Source organism: Podarcis tiliguerta, assembly GCF_965153285.1.
Source record: "Podarcis tiliguerta genome assembly, chromosome: 3".
NCBI classification, from domain to species: Eukaryota; Metazoa; Chordata; class Lepidosauria; order Squamata; family Lacertidae; genus Podarcis; species Podarcis tiliguerta.
In genome coordinates, this window is record NC_139536.1 from 88,469,467 (window position 1) to 88,486,240 (window position 16,774).

The 16,774-nt window shown below is 41.8% G+C and overlaps 1 protein-coding gene across 2 annotated transcripts in view; it reads left to right on the forward strand.

Moving 5' to 3' along the window:
• Window positions 1-16,774, forward strand: part of NBAS (NBAS subunit of NRZ tethering complex) — a 175,144-nt gene that overhangs the window by 55,624 nt on the left and 102,746 nt on the right. For both annotated transcript variants that reach the window (XM_083431294.1, XM_083431293.1), the window contains exons 22-23: window positions 11,583-11,666; window positions 12,840-12,993. In XM_083431294.1, the coding sequence (XP_083287420.1) occupies window positions 11,583-11,666; window positions 12,840-12,993 (238 nt within the window). The remainder of the gene's footprint in view (window positions 1-11,582; window positions 11,667-12,839; window positions 12,994-16,774) is intronic.

Sequence of the window (16,774 nt, forward strand, 5' to 3'; positions counted from 1 at the left end):
GAATGCACTCATAATGATATATCTGGTGTAGATAGAATGTGTTATAATTCTATTGCATTTGATAGCTCAAAATAAAACCCTTACTTCCAACCCTTTATTCCCCTACTCACTTCCTTGCTCAGTTCCTCAAAAGAATGTGAAGTCTTTAAAAGGTAACACACTTTAAAGGATTATTAACCTTCTGGGGAAAATGGCATTTGCTAGTCTAAATTATAGGATTTTTATTAGATTTTATATTACCTAATTCAGGCCATGATAGCTTCTTCCTTCTATTGTGCTGGAGTCTTTTAAAGTAAGTTTATGGGACTTTTTAACAGCGTATTTTTAGATCTCGCAGACAGGATTGTCACATGTGAGAGCACTGCTGTGCTGCATAGTGGATAGAGAAATAAGATTACAGCGCTACATCCGGCTTTGTCACTCTTGCAAAACGCATAATGTGATTTCCTTTTTTCCCTATAAAAGTGAAAAGCCGATTAGACAACCTAATCAAAATCTAACTCATGAATGTGTGGTTTGCTCCTCGGAAGCTTTTAAAGTAGCACCAGAGATAAAACACGCTTGGCTTTGTACTTCGGTGGCAGTTTTGTTCTCTCTTTTACTGCATTTTCTTTTAATGACGCCACCCCCAAACTTTGATCTGGAGTGGTGAAGTGCTTCTGCTATATATTCAATATTGCCAAGCAGAAGGCAAGCTTGCACAGCTGCATGTTTCCACTTCCTTCCCCCCCAACACCCGCAGCTGTTGCATTTCACCCTATAAATCTCTCTGGAGGATCGGGGCGACCTACAAAACTTTGTGGGCTGTCTTACTCTTATGGGGTTGCAGTGGGAGAGGAGAATTTGCGGACCTTGCAGCACAAAAACCCTCCGTTTGAATTTAGACAATTCCTCATTTCAGCCACACGTGTGTGGCATTCCTCAGGGAAGGTTTTAAAGCTGCCTTTTGCTTGCAAATCATTGAATAAAACCAAACGAAAAGTCAGTCTCCAGCCTATTGGTGGGCGATATCTGGGTTTCAACAATGTGATATATCACTAGCGAAACATCACAATGTGATATGTAGAGGCATTGGCTGGCTTCACATTTTTCCCCACCTGGTGATTTTTCATAGCACACAGACACCAATCATGATATGCAATATATTGCCAGCTCAAAAACTATGAAACTGATATCATGATATGGACTTTCAGGTGATCTATCACCCTACTCCAGCCCTTCTAGAAAGTAAGTCATGGAGTAAAGTGTGCAGGTACCTTCTAAACGATGAGAGCGAGTTTGATGTGGCCAACTTGTATATTTTCCCTGGTACTGTTGTTATTAGACAGCATCAGCATGTGTGTGTAATCAATATTGTGTTACCTTTCCAGTCAGGACCAGCTGAACATTGCTGGTAAGCATAAAGCTGTTATGGGTGGTTGTCTCTCTGATTATATGTTAGGCTGCACTCTCCATGCCAGCCATTTTGTATTATGGCAGGTGCCATTTTTGTTGGATCAACCCATCAACCTCTGATGGATGATTTAGAAGGATTGGGTCCGGCATCACTTTTGCTTATCGTGTGTGCCATACTCTGCAGAGTTACATCTCCACGCAGCTCCTTCCTTGGAAGCGTCTTTGGGGTTGAAGGTACACACAGTAGGCAATGGACACTCATGGATGCCATAAAGATTCAGTCAAGTAAAAAAGTTTACTTGACAGGCATAAAAGCAAATTGGTAGCAAATATATGCAGACATTCACTGCTGCCATGGTCAAGGCATGCTAGAGTCCAGCAAGAGTTCAAGACTCTCTCTCTGCTTCTCTAATAGCAAGGCACAAGCAAGAGACTCACAACAAGTTACAACGAGTTTCACAGAACCGTTATTGGTACTTCCTGTCACACTGTGCATGTCCAAAAACCAGCTCCCACAGAAAACGTCCTTGCATAGACAACACAATCTCAGCCTTCTACTTCTTCCTGAAACTTCTTCCTTGTTTCTGGAACAAATGATTCTCATACAGAGGGAGAAAATATCCAACGATTTTGTGACTGGTGGCCCCAGCAAAGTTTGAAATGTGTCCACTGCTTCAAAAAAGGTTAGCAAGTCCTACTCATCACCTCCAACCACTGCTGGCTGGGGCTGATGGGAGTTGCAGCCCAAAATTTCTGGAGGTTTTCACCAGTTTGGCGAAAGTACCTTTAAAGAATGTGTTTTACAAGGAGGTTTGACAGAGGACAAGTTTCTTCCTGATGATACAGAGCAGCACAGCAGAATCACAAAGGTGAGAGTGGGAGGACAGGAAAAAAGGGCCGACAGTGGATGAAGCACTAACATTTTGAAAATGTATTTTCCTCTTAATGTGAGTTCAGGGTCAGCCTATATTTCCAGCAACATCTCGTCCAGCTATATTCTTGGCTGTCAGACTGTTGTCACCTTCTCTCCCTCTTCGCTTTCATCCTGATAATAGTCATATTTGTGAGCTATTTGGCATTGCCAGAAGGCAGAATTTGTTATCTAGCTAAATGGCGATACTTCTTCCTTCCCCCTAAAACTCTTTATCTCCCCCTCCCTCTTCTCCCTTCTCCCTTCCCTCCTCTAAATGCACACAGACACGAGGAGACAGAATAATGAAAGCATCAACTTCAGACAAGTTTGTTTTCAATCTTGGTGGGATGCAGCTGATCACTGAAAGCATAAATTTATTACCATGACTAACAAAACAGAAATTTTAAATTATTATAGCAAAATGATTCGGCTTCCGCCTTCAGTTGCTATGATAAAAATGGTGCTGTTTCTGAGGTAGTGGATATAGAACTTTGAGCCTCTATCCTCAAAGCTCTGTACCTGTCACCAAGGAAACGGCTTCATTTTTATCAGAACAATTAATGAAGGCAGAAGTTGAAACATTTTGCTATGAGGATTTAAATTTGTTTTGTTAGATGATAGTCTGTCTGTCTGTCTATCTATCTATCTGCTGGCAAAATTGGTGTATGTTTAGCTGCATAGACAGGAGAAACATTCTTTTTTTCAATTTTCCTTTAAAATTAGACAGTTGGAAGTCTTGGTTTATTGTGAGAATCATTGCCATTTGAATTTAAGAGGTAATCCGTCTGGAAAATAATGGCCTTCCCCAGCATTATAAATGCACATACCCAAAGCCTTGCAATTTCCTGTTTTTGTTTGTAATGCATTAGACTACAATATTGCTGTGCTATAGTCAACATATTAGTATCACCAAAGTCAGGAAATTCAAATAAACGACTCCCTTAACAGCTGTAACTTTGCTGAAGAGCATATTATGGCTGCAGTAAAAAAAGGAAAAAAAGGAAGGAACGCTACTTTAAAGCAGAAATCCATGCACGTGGTCCTTTGTCTTCAGTGAAACTTTATCAGATTTTCCTCTTAGGCTGAACCATTTCATGTTTTGTCCAATAGTGGCTGGTGCCCATTGGGTGGAATGCAGGATATTGAACAGATGACAGGCGGGGCTAACTAATTCTCCCCACCCACCTCCTGCTGGGTTCTACAAGGGATAGCCAAGGCCATGCCAAGGTTGTAGGTAGGGCAGCTGGGGTTGGGGGAATCAAAGCAGCTTGGTGGGGCATTGCCCTAGTTCGCCAAATAGACCAGCCTCCACTGCCTTCATCTCAGTCCTAATAGTGTTTGCTTTGTTAAATCTGCATGAAATCCAATGGAGATGGATATCGCAAGCCACTCTTTTACATTTTTATATCTCTTTATCTTTACAGTGACTTGGTTCTGTTTAGTCCAATTAGAGGCTACAATCTCATTCCTGGGATCCAGCATTTTTGCCCTAGCCATGCTTCAGCTAAGGATTTTGTGTAAATGTGGCCAGTATAGAAATTTACCCGTCTATGCAAATGAAATGAAATTCTAAATCCTGTGACCAGAATCCCATTCTGTTCAGCTGAGTGTGTTTGTTACTCCCCCACTCCGTTGGTGTTCTAAGTGTTCAGTGCTTCAGCCCTATAATTAAAAGATGCCTTTCTTCTTAAATGCCACATTTGGCTGTATATTTGCTTTTGTATATATCTTTCCCTGAAAGTGGAAAGGGCCTGCCTTGAAAGTTTTGCACAGCAGGGCTTTTTGGAAAGTAGCTGCCAAAGTTGACAGCTGCAAGTCTCCGCTTTTTTTTTGTAAAAATGAAAGGAAATAGGTAATTTTTATTTTCAGTTGAGTTAAATAATGCATTAACCTTAGAGCCAGCTGGAAAAAGGCCTGAAACCAAATGTTATGGAATGGCCCAGGTACTTGCACATGCCTGATATTTCTCTTGAAAATGACCTAGGCGTTTTGGAAGACAGGTTCTGAATTTGCATGCCACACTAAACCATTGTTTAGCATGCTTTTAGCATCATGTGGACGCGCTGCAGCAAGCTTTAGGCCCACACTCCTCCTCCTGTGTGGCTGGGGAGAGTTTGGACTTCTTTCTTTTTGTTAACCATCTCATCCAGATCTAGGAACTGTGGTTAACGCTATATCCAGCAAGCCAGCTTCAGAAACCACAGTTTGAAATGGGCTTGCTGGAAATTAACCACAAACAGAGAATTCTTCTGCTTAGTTTTACATATTTGTACAAGTAAACAGAAATTCTAAAGCTTTGTGACTAGAATCCTATCCTGTTCAATTGATTGTGGCTTTTCCTTCCCCCACAACCACCCCAGTTTGCTATTGATTTGTGTCATGGGTGGGTAGGAATACGCTGAGCTTCCTGTCAACCAAGACAAACTGCTCTGGTTTTGTCAGAAGGGTTACTTAATATTAGAAACTCCTGTGCTACCAGTACTGACAACATTGGACATGGCTCTGTTTAGTTCAGGGGTGGGGTAAGCTATGGTTTGTTTAACGGGCTTATGCACATTCCATAGGTGATGAAACAAACCATGGCTTGTCTCTCCAAAGCAAGTGGGATGCACATAGGTGTTTGTGGCGGGGTGCCTGTAGAGCAGGCATGGCCAAACTTGGCCCTTCAGCTGTATGGGGACTACAACTCCCATCATCCCTAGCTAACAGGACCAGTGGTCAGGAATGATGAGAATTGTAGTCCCAAAACAGCTGGAGGGCCAAGTTTGACCATGCCTACTGTAGAGAAATGGATATGCTCAGCCATGACGGTTCTGTTTACCCCGGCATTTATTTTGCCGAGCACCATAATTTAATTTTCACATCAGTACTGCAATGCAAAGAGCAAACGTAGGGAGAAGGGGAACTTTATCGTAAGCGTTTCAGGGTGTCCCCACCCCCACCCCGGCTTTTCAAAATCTGCAGCTCGACTTGTGTACTAATATTGGAAAACCTCTTTTATGTATGTGGACAATTGCTGTTATCTTCGTGTCACACACAGAGGTGGAAGCATTTTGTCTTTTTGACACAACCTAAAGTGAATTGGCATGTTTTTCTCCGAACGCTCAAGGTTGTTTGGATCCAAGCCATTACCTCTGCAAGATATTGTTGTTTTGAATTAAAATTGTGAGCCATAAGCTACCATCCTCAGTAATTTACTTATTTAAATTATTTGTTTGTTTACTAAAATATCCGCAGAGAGGCAGGGTGCATTTTGATTTGCTGTTGGAATAAGAACAGATCTATTGGAGGTGGGTTTCTTTGATTTCCAACTGGGTAGTTTACAAAGCCACTTGCCAGGTTACACAAAGGAAAAAATGTGTGTGGAAGGAATTGTCCATTCCATATCTGTGGCGAGGTGTATGGAAAACGTGTGTGCATGTCATTTCATGCATAGGTACAGAACACCGAATTTGAAAATTGTGGTGCCTGGTTTTGTTTTGTTTTTTTAAAAGAAAGATCTCTGTATAAACTGATAATCATAGTAGAACTGCTTTGTCTGGTGTGTTCAGGGCTCAAAAATCATTGCACATACCCCAGTGCTACCATTTCATCTTGGAAGTCTGGACACTAGGGTGAAAATATTTTCAGTTCCTGGGAGCCAGCTTTATAAACATTTGATACCCAATGCCTGCGAGTTTAGTAGCGCAGCAGTGCCATTTTTCTTTGACTTGCAAAGCACCTAATGGAAACAATAAATAAATAGTCATGATGAAGGATGTTTTGCTGTTTGACAGACTTTTTCTGGCTTTCAAGTGCCTGAGGTGCATTTAATCTACACTTTGATATGCTCCCTAGCTGGCACTTTGGAATATTGTGCTTAATTTTAGGCAGCATAATTTTCTTTTTTCTAGCAGAGCACTGATATGAATCCTAGGTGATTTGAAGCTTCAAACCCCTCAAGGACAGACGATAAAATAATCTATTTACAAGGAGAAATGTTATAAATGGCTCATTTTTAAAGAACTTGGGTTACTGGTGTTGAGACAGGAGCCAGGCCTTCGATGGCTTATAAATGTGATATGCTGTTACGTTATGGGTGCAGTTTGGCTTGGTGGTTCCTTGCCTTCATTAAAAGATAAGCTAACTCTTTAACAGCTTCATTCTAAAGACCACAGAAAGGGCAACTAGCTAGGAACTTAAAAGGGATAATGCACATTGTTCAAGTGGGCTCAGAAATGAGTTAGACTTTCTAGTTTCCTTGAAACATTCAGAAGGTTGAGATTATAATTGCGAAGGCTAATGACTTGCTCAACTTTCAATTAGGCATTTCAACCTCAGGAAAACGTACAAGCCAACTATTTCTTTTGGCTACATCAATTAAACAATTTTATTTGTTTTTGCTCAGTTCTTTTATTTATTTTTGGTAGAAATAAACCTTTTGTTATGACTTTAAGTGCCAGCTACACATCAGCGGGGGAACCCTGTCTAGTCCAGCAGGGGCTTTTGGTGAGATTTCCTGGGTTACAGCAGCTGCTTTGTCTCCCATGCTTTCCTATAAAGAAAATGCAACATTTTCAAAGCCATTGGCTTGCAAGGCAATTTGAGAGGCTTTGTCTCTCCCCTCCCCCATCCTTTCCCTTTAGGGAAGATCAGTGTTCAAAATTCGCCAGGTGCATTTTCTTCCTGACTATTGGCCGTTTGCGACCAAGTGAAGATGCCCGGGTGCCAGGACCATGCCCGATGTTTCTACCGCCTGGAGCTGCATGCCTGGGGATCCTTGGATCTTGACTGTTTTCACACACCAGCAACACATCCTGTAGAATTCCACCCATTATGTTTTATCTGCACAATCAGAATGAATTTCAGGAACCAAAAAGTCGTATTGAAAAAGGCGGCTTTCGAAAGAAGAATGGTGGATAAAATTAATGGACTATGCAGAATTAGGTAAATTAACAGGAAGGATTTGAAACCTGCGGGACCAGAGATTCTTAGAAGACTGGAGAAAATATATGAACTGTTTGAAAAGCAATTGTAATGAACAGATTACGCTAGTAGGACTGTCTCCAGGCCTACAGTACCTATGTGGACCTATGGAGCACTTTGCCATTGCCATTACCAAGGGTCTCTCAGCCCCTAGGAGCTGGGTTTCTCTGGGGCAGAGGGAGCTGCAGTGGGGAAAAGGATATGGGAACCTAATCACCCCACACCACCCCATCTGGTCTCTTCCCCTCCATGATCTGTTGAAGGAAAATTAGAATGTAAGTTGATACCTGTGATTTTGCCATCCTACTTCGTTCATTCAGCCATTGATCTCTCATCTCCTTCTATCATAAAACACTCAAGCTGGCTTGATGGCAAAACCATAAAGATACAGTTCCTGTTGCTTTGAGAGAGAATGGAGTGCGCCTCCGGGAGTGAAGTTAAACTGGGGTGCAAGCCTGGGTAGTGTGTGTGGAAGTCCTGGGCTGCTCAGTCGACAAGACCCCTTTATCTCGGATGTGGTCCAAAGCAAAGAGCAATTCGTTTGGCACCAGCTTGGCTGCAGGGGTTGCCGGAAGGCGCCATCCAACCGCCTTGGGGTCTCCACTCTGGATTTGTTTCGGGTTTACTCCTTTACGCCTTTTTCTTCTCCCGAATATGTCCCGCAAGGCAGTGGAGGTTTAGGACCAGAGTTTTCCTTCTCCTAGATGGGCTACCTTCCAAGGTGGATGAGCCCCATCAGTAAACGAGCAGTAAATAAGCAGTAACCGATGAGAAGAACAAAGCACCGACCAATTATTCTAAAGAGTGATGTTATAATAACTTAAAACGTAGCAGCAGTCTGAATTTTCAACTTAAGAAGCAACCGAGGCCTTTCTGTCAAAAGGCCAGCTGTGTGGCACTGTTGCTGTTGAAGCAGCAACACAGCCTAGTCATTGGACGTCAAGAAGAGCTCATATTCCTAAAACACAGTGGATCTTAACCTACAGTGGATGGTAGCCAGTAGTGCCATATGCTTGAGTGTGTCTCCCATTGATGCCCCTTTGCAATCTCTACTGTGGTAGCTGTGATGTGTCTCGATGTCTAGTTTCTAGTAGGTTTGCTTTGGTTGACTCTTCCTACAACGAGCCACCTTTCATTTTTAGGATAGCAATGTGCAAGAGAAAAATAATTTTGCTTTTGTTTGTTTTTCCTTTTCGGGGGGGGGGGGGGGGAGTGGTGCCGCATCCAGCCACAAGGTGACAATATTGAGTTCTCTGCAATTATTTTTCTGTATTGAAACAGCGTGCATCCTTGCATATTGGCACGCCTTTGTGTCGGCATGCATGGATTTGTTAGACTTCCCACAATATTAGAAGAAAGGAACTTTGCCAGCAAGTCTCCATTGACATTTTAAAACTGTAATGATACATGCTTGGGACTAGATTGATTTCTCTTATGCCTACTGTGAAGGTTCACACTGAGAAAGCAGCCTTAGGTCTGCTCATTTGTTTGTATATTAAGAGTGAAAGAAGATGTGCCAACTTAAATTTCTAAAAGCCAAAGTGGATTTGTTCAGCTTGAGCAGTTCTATAATAGTCTTCGACAAGCACTTAACACTATTCTTTTAGCTGGCTGATATTAAAAGTACTGCCTGCTGCTATCTCTTGTAGTCAGGCAGTGCTGTCCAAAAATAAGTGCAAAACAACAAATTTGCAGAAGGGATTAAAACTCTTCCTACGACTGCATGGCTAGGATTAACTGGGCGGACGGTATTACATATTTATGTTGGAATTCATCAGTTGCAGAAACGAGTTCAGTTGGCAACATGAAGTTTATGTACTGCTCTGAAATAGCTGTGCCATTCAACCAAAATTCATCGAGGCATCATTAGATCATACACGACCTAGAGATTTGTCTCGGACTTCTCCAAATGGGAGAATAGCTGTTCTTTTTAATTGTTCTGTTTTCAAGTACCGTCAGCAGTGTGTAGCAGCTTTGGCGAAAGAGCGGCTGAAAAGCCCGACAATAAATAATTGAGAACAGACTACAGCTCTGCAGGCATCTTGTGCATAATAAGCACAGAAGGATTCCAAAGCCCCGAGAATAAACAGTATAAATCAAGGGTATAAAAAGCTGAACAGATTTAGATCCCTTTTGATTTGAATGGGTCTAGTCGCAGCTAACTGTGTGCCATGCTGCAGAGGGAGTTGAAACACATTTTAAATGCAAGTTATATGCGTTGGATTAAAATGTGGAGCAAGCGTTCTGGACTGCTGTTGGGATAGCGGCAACGATCGGATCTCTCTGGAAGCTGCACTTGCTGAGTTGAAAGTTCCTCTTGTCAATTAACTATGGTAACTAGAGATATTTAACAGATGGATAAAGGAAAAATATGCAGAAAATTTTATCTTGAGTATGCAACCCATGGAGGGAGGGAAGTAGGTCTGAAGGTTCAATAGACCCTTTTATTTTAATGTTTGAAATGGTTAAAGTTAAAATTTATAAAATATTGTAAATCCAATAGAAAAAAGTTATTTTAAAAAAAAATTCCTCTTGTCAGAGCAAAACTACATGTGTCTTTGTATTTAGCATGCAGTTGTTGTTGTTTTTTAAAATGCAAATTGCATTAGCTGGATTGTGGTGGTAATTGATGGCACGAGAGCAAAGTGGGTGGGGGAATTTCCAATGGAGGATTTCCTTCCAAACCAGAGAAAATATTGAGGATTTTTCATCAGGACTGCAATAAGGGGAGTAACGGGTTAAATCCTTCTGCACGCCTCCCCTGATTACATTACCTCCCCCCACCCACCCCATTGCAACTTCCCATATGTAGGCCCCATAGTTTGTAGGTAGCAATGCCACTGCTCCAGAAACGAGTCCTGGATTGCAAACAAGTTTTAGAGTCCGCCCTGATGTCTGACAAGCTCTGCTTAAGTTGTAGGATATATCATGGCTTCCGTGTGGCACAATTTTTTTCTTTCTGGAATATGTGGCAGAATCAATAGTGTAGCAGAATGGTTGGGCTAATGAGAAACAGAATGGCCATTGCTCAAACGAAGACTTGCTAAAATGGTGGAGCTTTGTTTTCTGTTTCCCTTTCATTACGTTTTGTCTTTTTCATTACGTTTTGTCTTTTTCATTACGTTTTGTCTCTTAACAAGTTGTTTTTATGGCTTTTGAGAGTCCTGGAAATGCCACGGCAATGATGCTTTTAAAACCATAACGGATCGGTCTGGTAATAACTCTTTTTGTTGTTAATCTTTATCTTTGTTGGCAAGCACCCATTCTGTTTGTAGATGTTTTTTATTACCACAGGAAATATTTCACCCTAGATGCCTATAGCAAGAGAGCCACATCTGACTTAATTGAGAAAATCAATACAGCGGGGATATCTTGGCTCAGGAGAATAATTTGCTCAGAAGTTGGTACAAAATCCTATTACTTCAAAGAATCCACAGATGTCATTTTCTCTCTCGCTATTAATTTAAAAGATTTGCAGTAGTGAGGTTGAGACCCTGCTGTGGAAGCAACAGAAAGCCATCTATTTCTAAGTGAAGAGGTTGTATACATGTAAGAAACATGTGATGCAACACATGTCAAAATAGCTCTGGTACGGCCATGCAATTTGCTGTTCACTTGTGGCAAAGACCAAGGACGGGCAACTGACAGCGGTCTCTGTATCCTCACAAACCTGCCGCCTTTTTATTCTTTCAGTTGGAACTATTTCTTAGTGCCCCTGCTGGCCTTTTTAAAGATGGGTTTGGTGGCGTAAATTGCCTGTGCTTGAGCTTCAAGCTGAGAAAACCATATACAGTGCCATCTTTGTGTGTGCTGTATTTTAATACTAATGCTAAGGCTAAGGCTAATAATAATAATAATATTTATATCCCTCCAATCTGGCTGGGTTTCTCCAGCCACTCTGGGCAGCTTACAGCATATTTAAAAACACAACAAAGCATCATACATTAAAAAAACATAATAGGATAACAACAACAATGATGATAATAATAACAATAACAACAGTTTACAGCAGGGGTCAGCAAGCTTTTTCAGCAGGGGGCTGGTTCACTGTCGCTCAGACCTTGTGGGGGGACGGACTATATTTTTTTTTGGGGGGGGGGTAATGAACAAATTCCTATGCCCCACAAATAACCCAGAGATGCATTTTAAATAAAAGGACACATTGGTTAGTGGATGTATTAATGTAACATAAAGTGGTGTTTCTGCCTTTCACAGTATTTATTCCCACCCCACATACCTGTTACTGTGCATCTAATTAGTAGACTAGTTTTCAACACACAATTGATATTTTTGTTTTGTTTTCTAACAGCCGCAGAGACGGAGCACTGAAAATTCTTCCTTGGAATGAACAGAAGCACAGGGAGGAAGACTGGTGCGAGAGGGCACCGTGCAAGTAGGTGTATGAAATTGGTTTCTGTGCGTGCAATATATCAATCCGTTTTTACATTTGCACCAGTCAGTTGCAATTAAGCAACTATCCCACCTGGCCTTACTATCTTTGAAGACTCAAGTGTAGGAGCTCCCCTGTTTCCTTATTGGAGAGGAAAACGCATGTGGATTACTTCCTCCCTTTTTTTCTGGAGGAAACAGGAAGTCCCAAAATGCGCAGAGCTCTGGGCTGTGGTCCCGTGATACAATCCCAAGCTTTGATCATGCTGTATGAGGTGAAACCTGTATAAGTACACGGAAGAATTGCTATGTGCATGGCGCCGTGGAGTGAGGCCCTTTATGGCCTTCACAGTGATTTGAATGATTCTTTACTTAGCAAGCCTCCTCACTTGAGCCACAGGATTTTAATCATAGTGAGATCAGAATTGGGCCCCAAGCACACAGGATCTTTCTTCTGCTCCCATCACCGTGAGTAGAAGTGAACAGCTGAACCGCGTGGCCCCTGCTCTTGCTTGGGTAAAATCCTGACAGCCAAGTAATAACTTGCAGGCTCAGCGTGTTAACAGTGCCCTTTCTGTATGTGGCAGCAGGTTTTCATGCCTGCAACGGCTTTTGCACATTAAAGTATTGCTTCTGCTTAAATAGGCAAGCTTGTCAACTCATTTGGAGCACTGTAGTAAATTGCCTCTATTATGTAAACACCTGTTGATGTAGTGATAAGGTTAATTACCAGGAATAGCTGGAAATTCAGTAGGGGTAAATAAGTTGTCTCTGCGTAGGCTTTTGCATAAAAGTCAAATGCCCATTATGTAAATAACAGTGGTGACCTCCAAAATTAGATTATTTATTTTTTTAAATATTTATTTATAGGCGCTAGTTTTTCAGAACAGAACTAGTTATCATTTAACATGATTTTTCAAAAGATAATCCTAATGAGTCTGCCTAAGACATAGGTTAACATCCATGCCATACATTGAAATAATTTTTATACCACTTCAACAGCCATGGCTTCCCACAAAGAATTCTGGGACCTGTAGTTTAAGAATCCTAGGAATTGTAGCACTGTGAGGAGTCTCCTCCAGTTCTCAGCACATTTAACAAACTACAGTTCCCAGGTTAGCATCATTTTAAAGTCCTAGGTTTCTACATTTAATGACTGTTTATCTGTGATGCTCAGGCTGATGGTTGAACCAGCTCTTCAAGATGAAGGCGAATTTTTATATGAGTCTCAACCTGAGTTGCTGAAGTACAGAACCACTGAGCTTTCCATAAAACTGGTCACGGACTGGTATTGGAAACGAGCAGAAGAGATAGAAAACTACTCTATGCAGGTAAATGCAATATTCTACCATATATGTACTGCCATGACTTCAAATATATGTCCTATAAAGCGAATCGGTTATGCAGACCTATTTGAGTGTGTGTATGCCCAGCCTTTTTGGATGATGATATACCTTAGTTGGTAGAGCACGAGATTCCTAATCTTAGGGTCGTGGGTTCAAGTCTCGCGTTGGGTGAAAGATTCCTGCATTGCAGGGATTGGACGAGACGACCTTCACAGTCCCTTCCAACTCTGCAATTCTATGGGTTCCATAATCACTGATCATTGGCTGTGCTGCTGTCAGGAACTGGCTAGATGACAAGGAGTGGTGGGAGGCACCACCTAAGGAAGCCTCAGAGAATGAAGGTTCAGAGCATGGGGAATGGTGGCGGGACACTGAGGACAGGTCAGAAGATGAAGGTGGTGGGGAGGCAACAGGTGTGAGTGAGAGAGAAGAGCCAAGGGCAGAAAGCAGTTCAGATTCAGCCCATGCAGCTTCCCAGGAGCTTGCCTGTCCTACTGTGTTAGGATCCACTCACCCTTGTCTCCAAGGACACGAAGAGCTATGCATATGTGGCTGAACAACAAGCAGGAGATCCCTCCCACCATAGTTTATGTCTTTGTGGACAGCCTCCAGAAGGAGATGTCTTAGGGGGAAGCAGGAACTATCAGTCCTGGCAACTGTGCTATGGAAGCTGGTCCTGCCTTGAGGCTTCTCTGCATTGTTTGCTGCTTTCTTGAATCAAGAACTAAGCTTCGCGCTCGTCTCTGCGTTTGAATGCTGACCTGCATCTGAGCCAGCCCTGACAGCTGCCTGGGACACATTCAAAGGGCACCAGGTTGGAGAAGACTGGTGCATGCATACCATTGTATATTCTGCACTGGGTTTTATTTGCATGCAATATGTAGAAGAATACATTTCTGTGTAAAGTTATGTCTGAGTTAATGTTCTTTTGTAAGTTGATGTTCCCTTGCTGCTAGATGGCTCCAGTTTTGGGATGGTGCCTGCTTGCCAGGCTACTGTTGAAGTGTACAAAATAAATCACATGATTGTAGGCATGTATTCAGATACAACCATAACAAGAAGAAGATGGAGTGCCAAACAGCTTTTAAAAAAGTGGTTATGATTCAAAAGAGAGAAAACAAGAGCAAATGGTGATGGTATTTCATTATGGGAGGAGTAAATGTGTTGGTTTTGATTGGAGGAACAAGGCCGCCTATCGTGGGATGGGTATGGTAAGAGGAAGAGGAAGCTATTGTCACGAGTCTTCCACCTCCATCAATCTAGTCAGCAGCCTTTTCATTTTCAGTGCTCCCAACTCTTGGGACCACCAGTGACTTAGCTTTGCTCCACATGTGGGCAGCTGGCGTTCAAGAGCCATTGCATCAACTGCCTAGTCATTTCCCGATTCCAGAGGTTAACCAGAGATTCAGCAGGATTGCCACTTTGAGTGACAGAAACAATTACGTTCACTAATGCCTAGGCTTATCCGAGCCTGGTAAAAATTAGGAGCCAACTGGGAATGTGTACTTCTGGTTTTCATGTAGTACTTTTCCCAGTGGCATGTTGTCATAACTTCTGCTGCCATTAATAGACTTGCCATTAAGTGTTTCAAATATAATTGGAATTTTTTTTTCAGATGACCTTTCAGCTAATGTAACAGAATTATTAAAGGATTTTCTGAAATATTTGTTGACTAGTATTTGGCCAAGTGTATTAATTACTTATTTCTTATGTTTAACAATTGGGCAAAATCGATCTTATATGAAACAACTCTCCGGCTTACTGAAGCTTTTTCATCACTGTAAACTTAATATACAGGCTATTTTTAATTCCTTAGGTAATTATTAGAGGGACATTTAACTTGGAAGTAAGTGTCATGTCAGAATATGATTGGATTCAATTTTTGTTGCTTTGTAATCATGTAAATTCAGGCAGGCAAAATTGGCACCATAAATGATATCCAAATTCAGAAATAATTAGGGAGGGTTTTGTGTGTGTAAAGTTCTAGTCCTGAGTTTTGCAGAGAAGTACACAGAGAGAGAGAGAGAAAAGGGACTAGAAATAAAGAGTCAGTGGATGGTTGAAATCAAACTCCATTAATTTTTAAGACCTAATAACAGAGTTTATTTAGAGCTGAATTGGCCATTCTGGAGCTCTCAGACTTGAATATAAAAATAATTAATCTAGGGACAGGACTCAGTTGTTCTTTACTTTGGCTATTTCAAGCTACTCTGTGCATAATATTGCTGAAAATTGCCAGTGGTTAAATGATATCATAGTTGTCCTATGAAAGAACAAACACAAATTTTGATTGGTTTTGGATGGTCTGTTTCTCAACCATTAATTATCCTATATTGAGGGACGCGGGTGGCGCTGTGGGTTAAACCACAGAGCCTAGGACTTGCCGATTAGAAGGTCAGCGGTTCGAAACCCCATGACGGGATGAGGTCCCGTTGCTCAGTCCCTGCTCCTGCCAACCTAGCAGTTCAAAAGCATGCCAGTGCAAGTAGATAAATAGGTACCGCTCCGGCGGGAAGGTAAAAGGGGTTTCCGTGCGCTGCTCTGCTTTCATCATGCTGGCCACATGACCCGGAAGCTGTACACCGGCTTTCTTGGCCAATAAAGCTAGATGAGCGCCACAACCCCAGAGCCGTCCATCAAGGGTCCCTTTACCTTTACCTTTATTATACCTTGATAAGTTGTACTTATGGAATAGGAATAGAATATGCTGCTGAGGTTTTGTGACATTACTTTATTGATATTCTCTGAAATAATTGAACTGCTCTGTCTTGGTAGCTCTATGATTAAGGTTTTGCATAGTTGTCATGTTTTAAGCATACATACTCTTTTTTAATCTATGTGAATTACTTCCTAATATCATTAGGGTTGGAAATCCAAGCCTATAATGAGGCATCTCTTCAGCTGGCTTTTCATTATCCACGCTTGAAGTTACCTTTCAGCTACTCTATTCTGGCTGTCTCCAGCTGTTTCTGTTACCATGGTCTCAGGAAACCTATTTCTATTTCTGTTGGCAATAGATCAAGTTCAGTTATTCGAACAGCCCAGCTGAAATAATCGTAGAATCATAGAGTTGGAAGGGACCTTGAGGGTCATCTAGTCCAACCTTTTGCAATGCAGGAATCTCAGCTAGATCAACCATGACAGGCCACCACCCAACCTCTGCTTAAAAATCTCCAATGAAGGAAAGTCCACAACCTCTCGAGGGGGACTGTTCTACTGTCATACAGCTCTTACTGTTAGAAAGTTCTTCCTTATGTTTAGTTAGAACCCCCTTTCTTGTCACTTGAAGCCATTGTTGTGGGTCCTAGCCTCTGGAGCAGGAGGAAACAGAAGATGGCTATCATATCTCCTCTCTGTCTCCTCTTTACCAGGCTAAACATACCCAGTTCCCTCAATCATTCCTTATAAGACTTGGTTTCCAGACCCTTGATCATCATGGTCACCCTCCTCTGCACACATCCCAGCTTGTCAATATCCTTTTTAAATTATGGTGCCCAGAACTGGACACTGTACTCCAGGTGTGATCTGACTAAGGCAAACTAGAGTGGAAATATTACTTCGCTTGATCGGGACACTGTACTTCTGTTAATGCAGCCTAGAATAGCATTAGCTTTTTTTTTTTCCTGCTGCTGCATCACACTGTTGACTCATGTTCAACTTGTGGTCTACAAAGACTCCTAGATCCTTTTCATGTGTACTACTGGCAAGCTAGGTGTTCCCCATCTAATGTTTGTGAAGCTGATTCTTTCCGCCTAGGCACAGAACC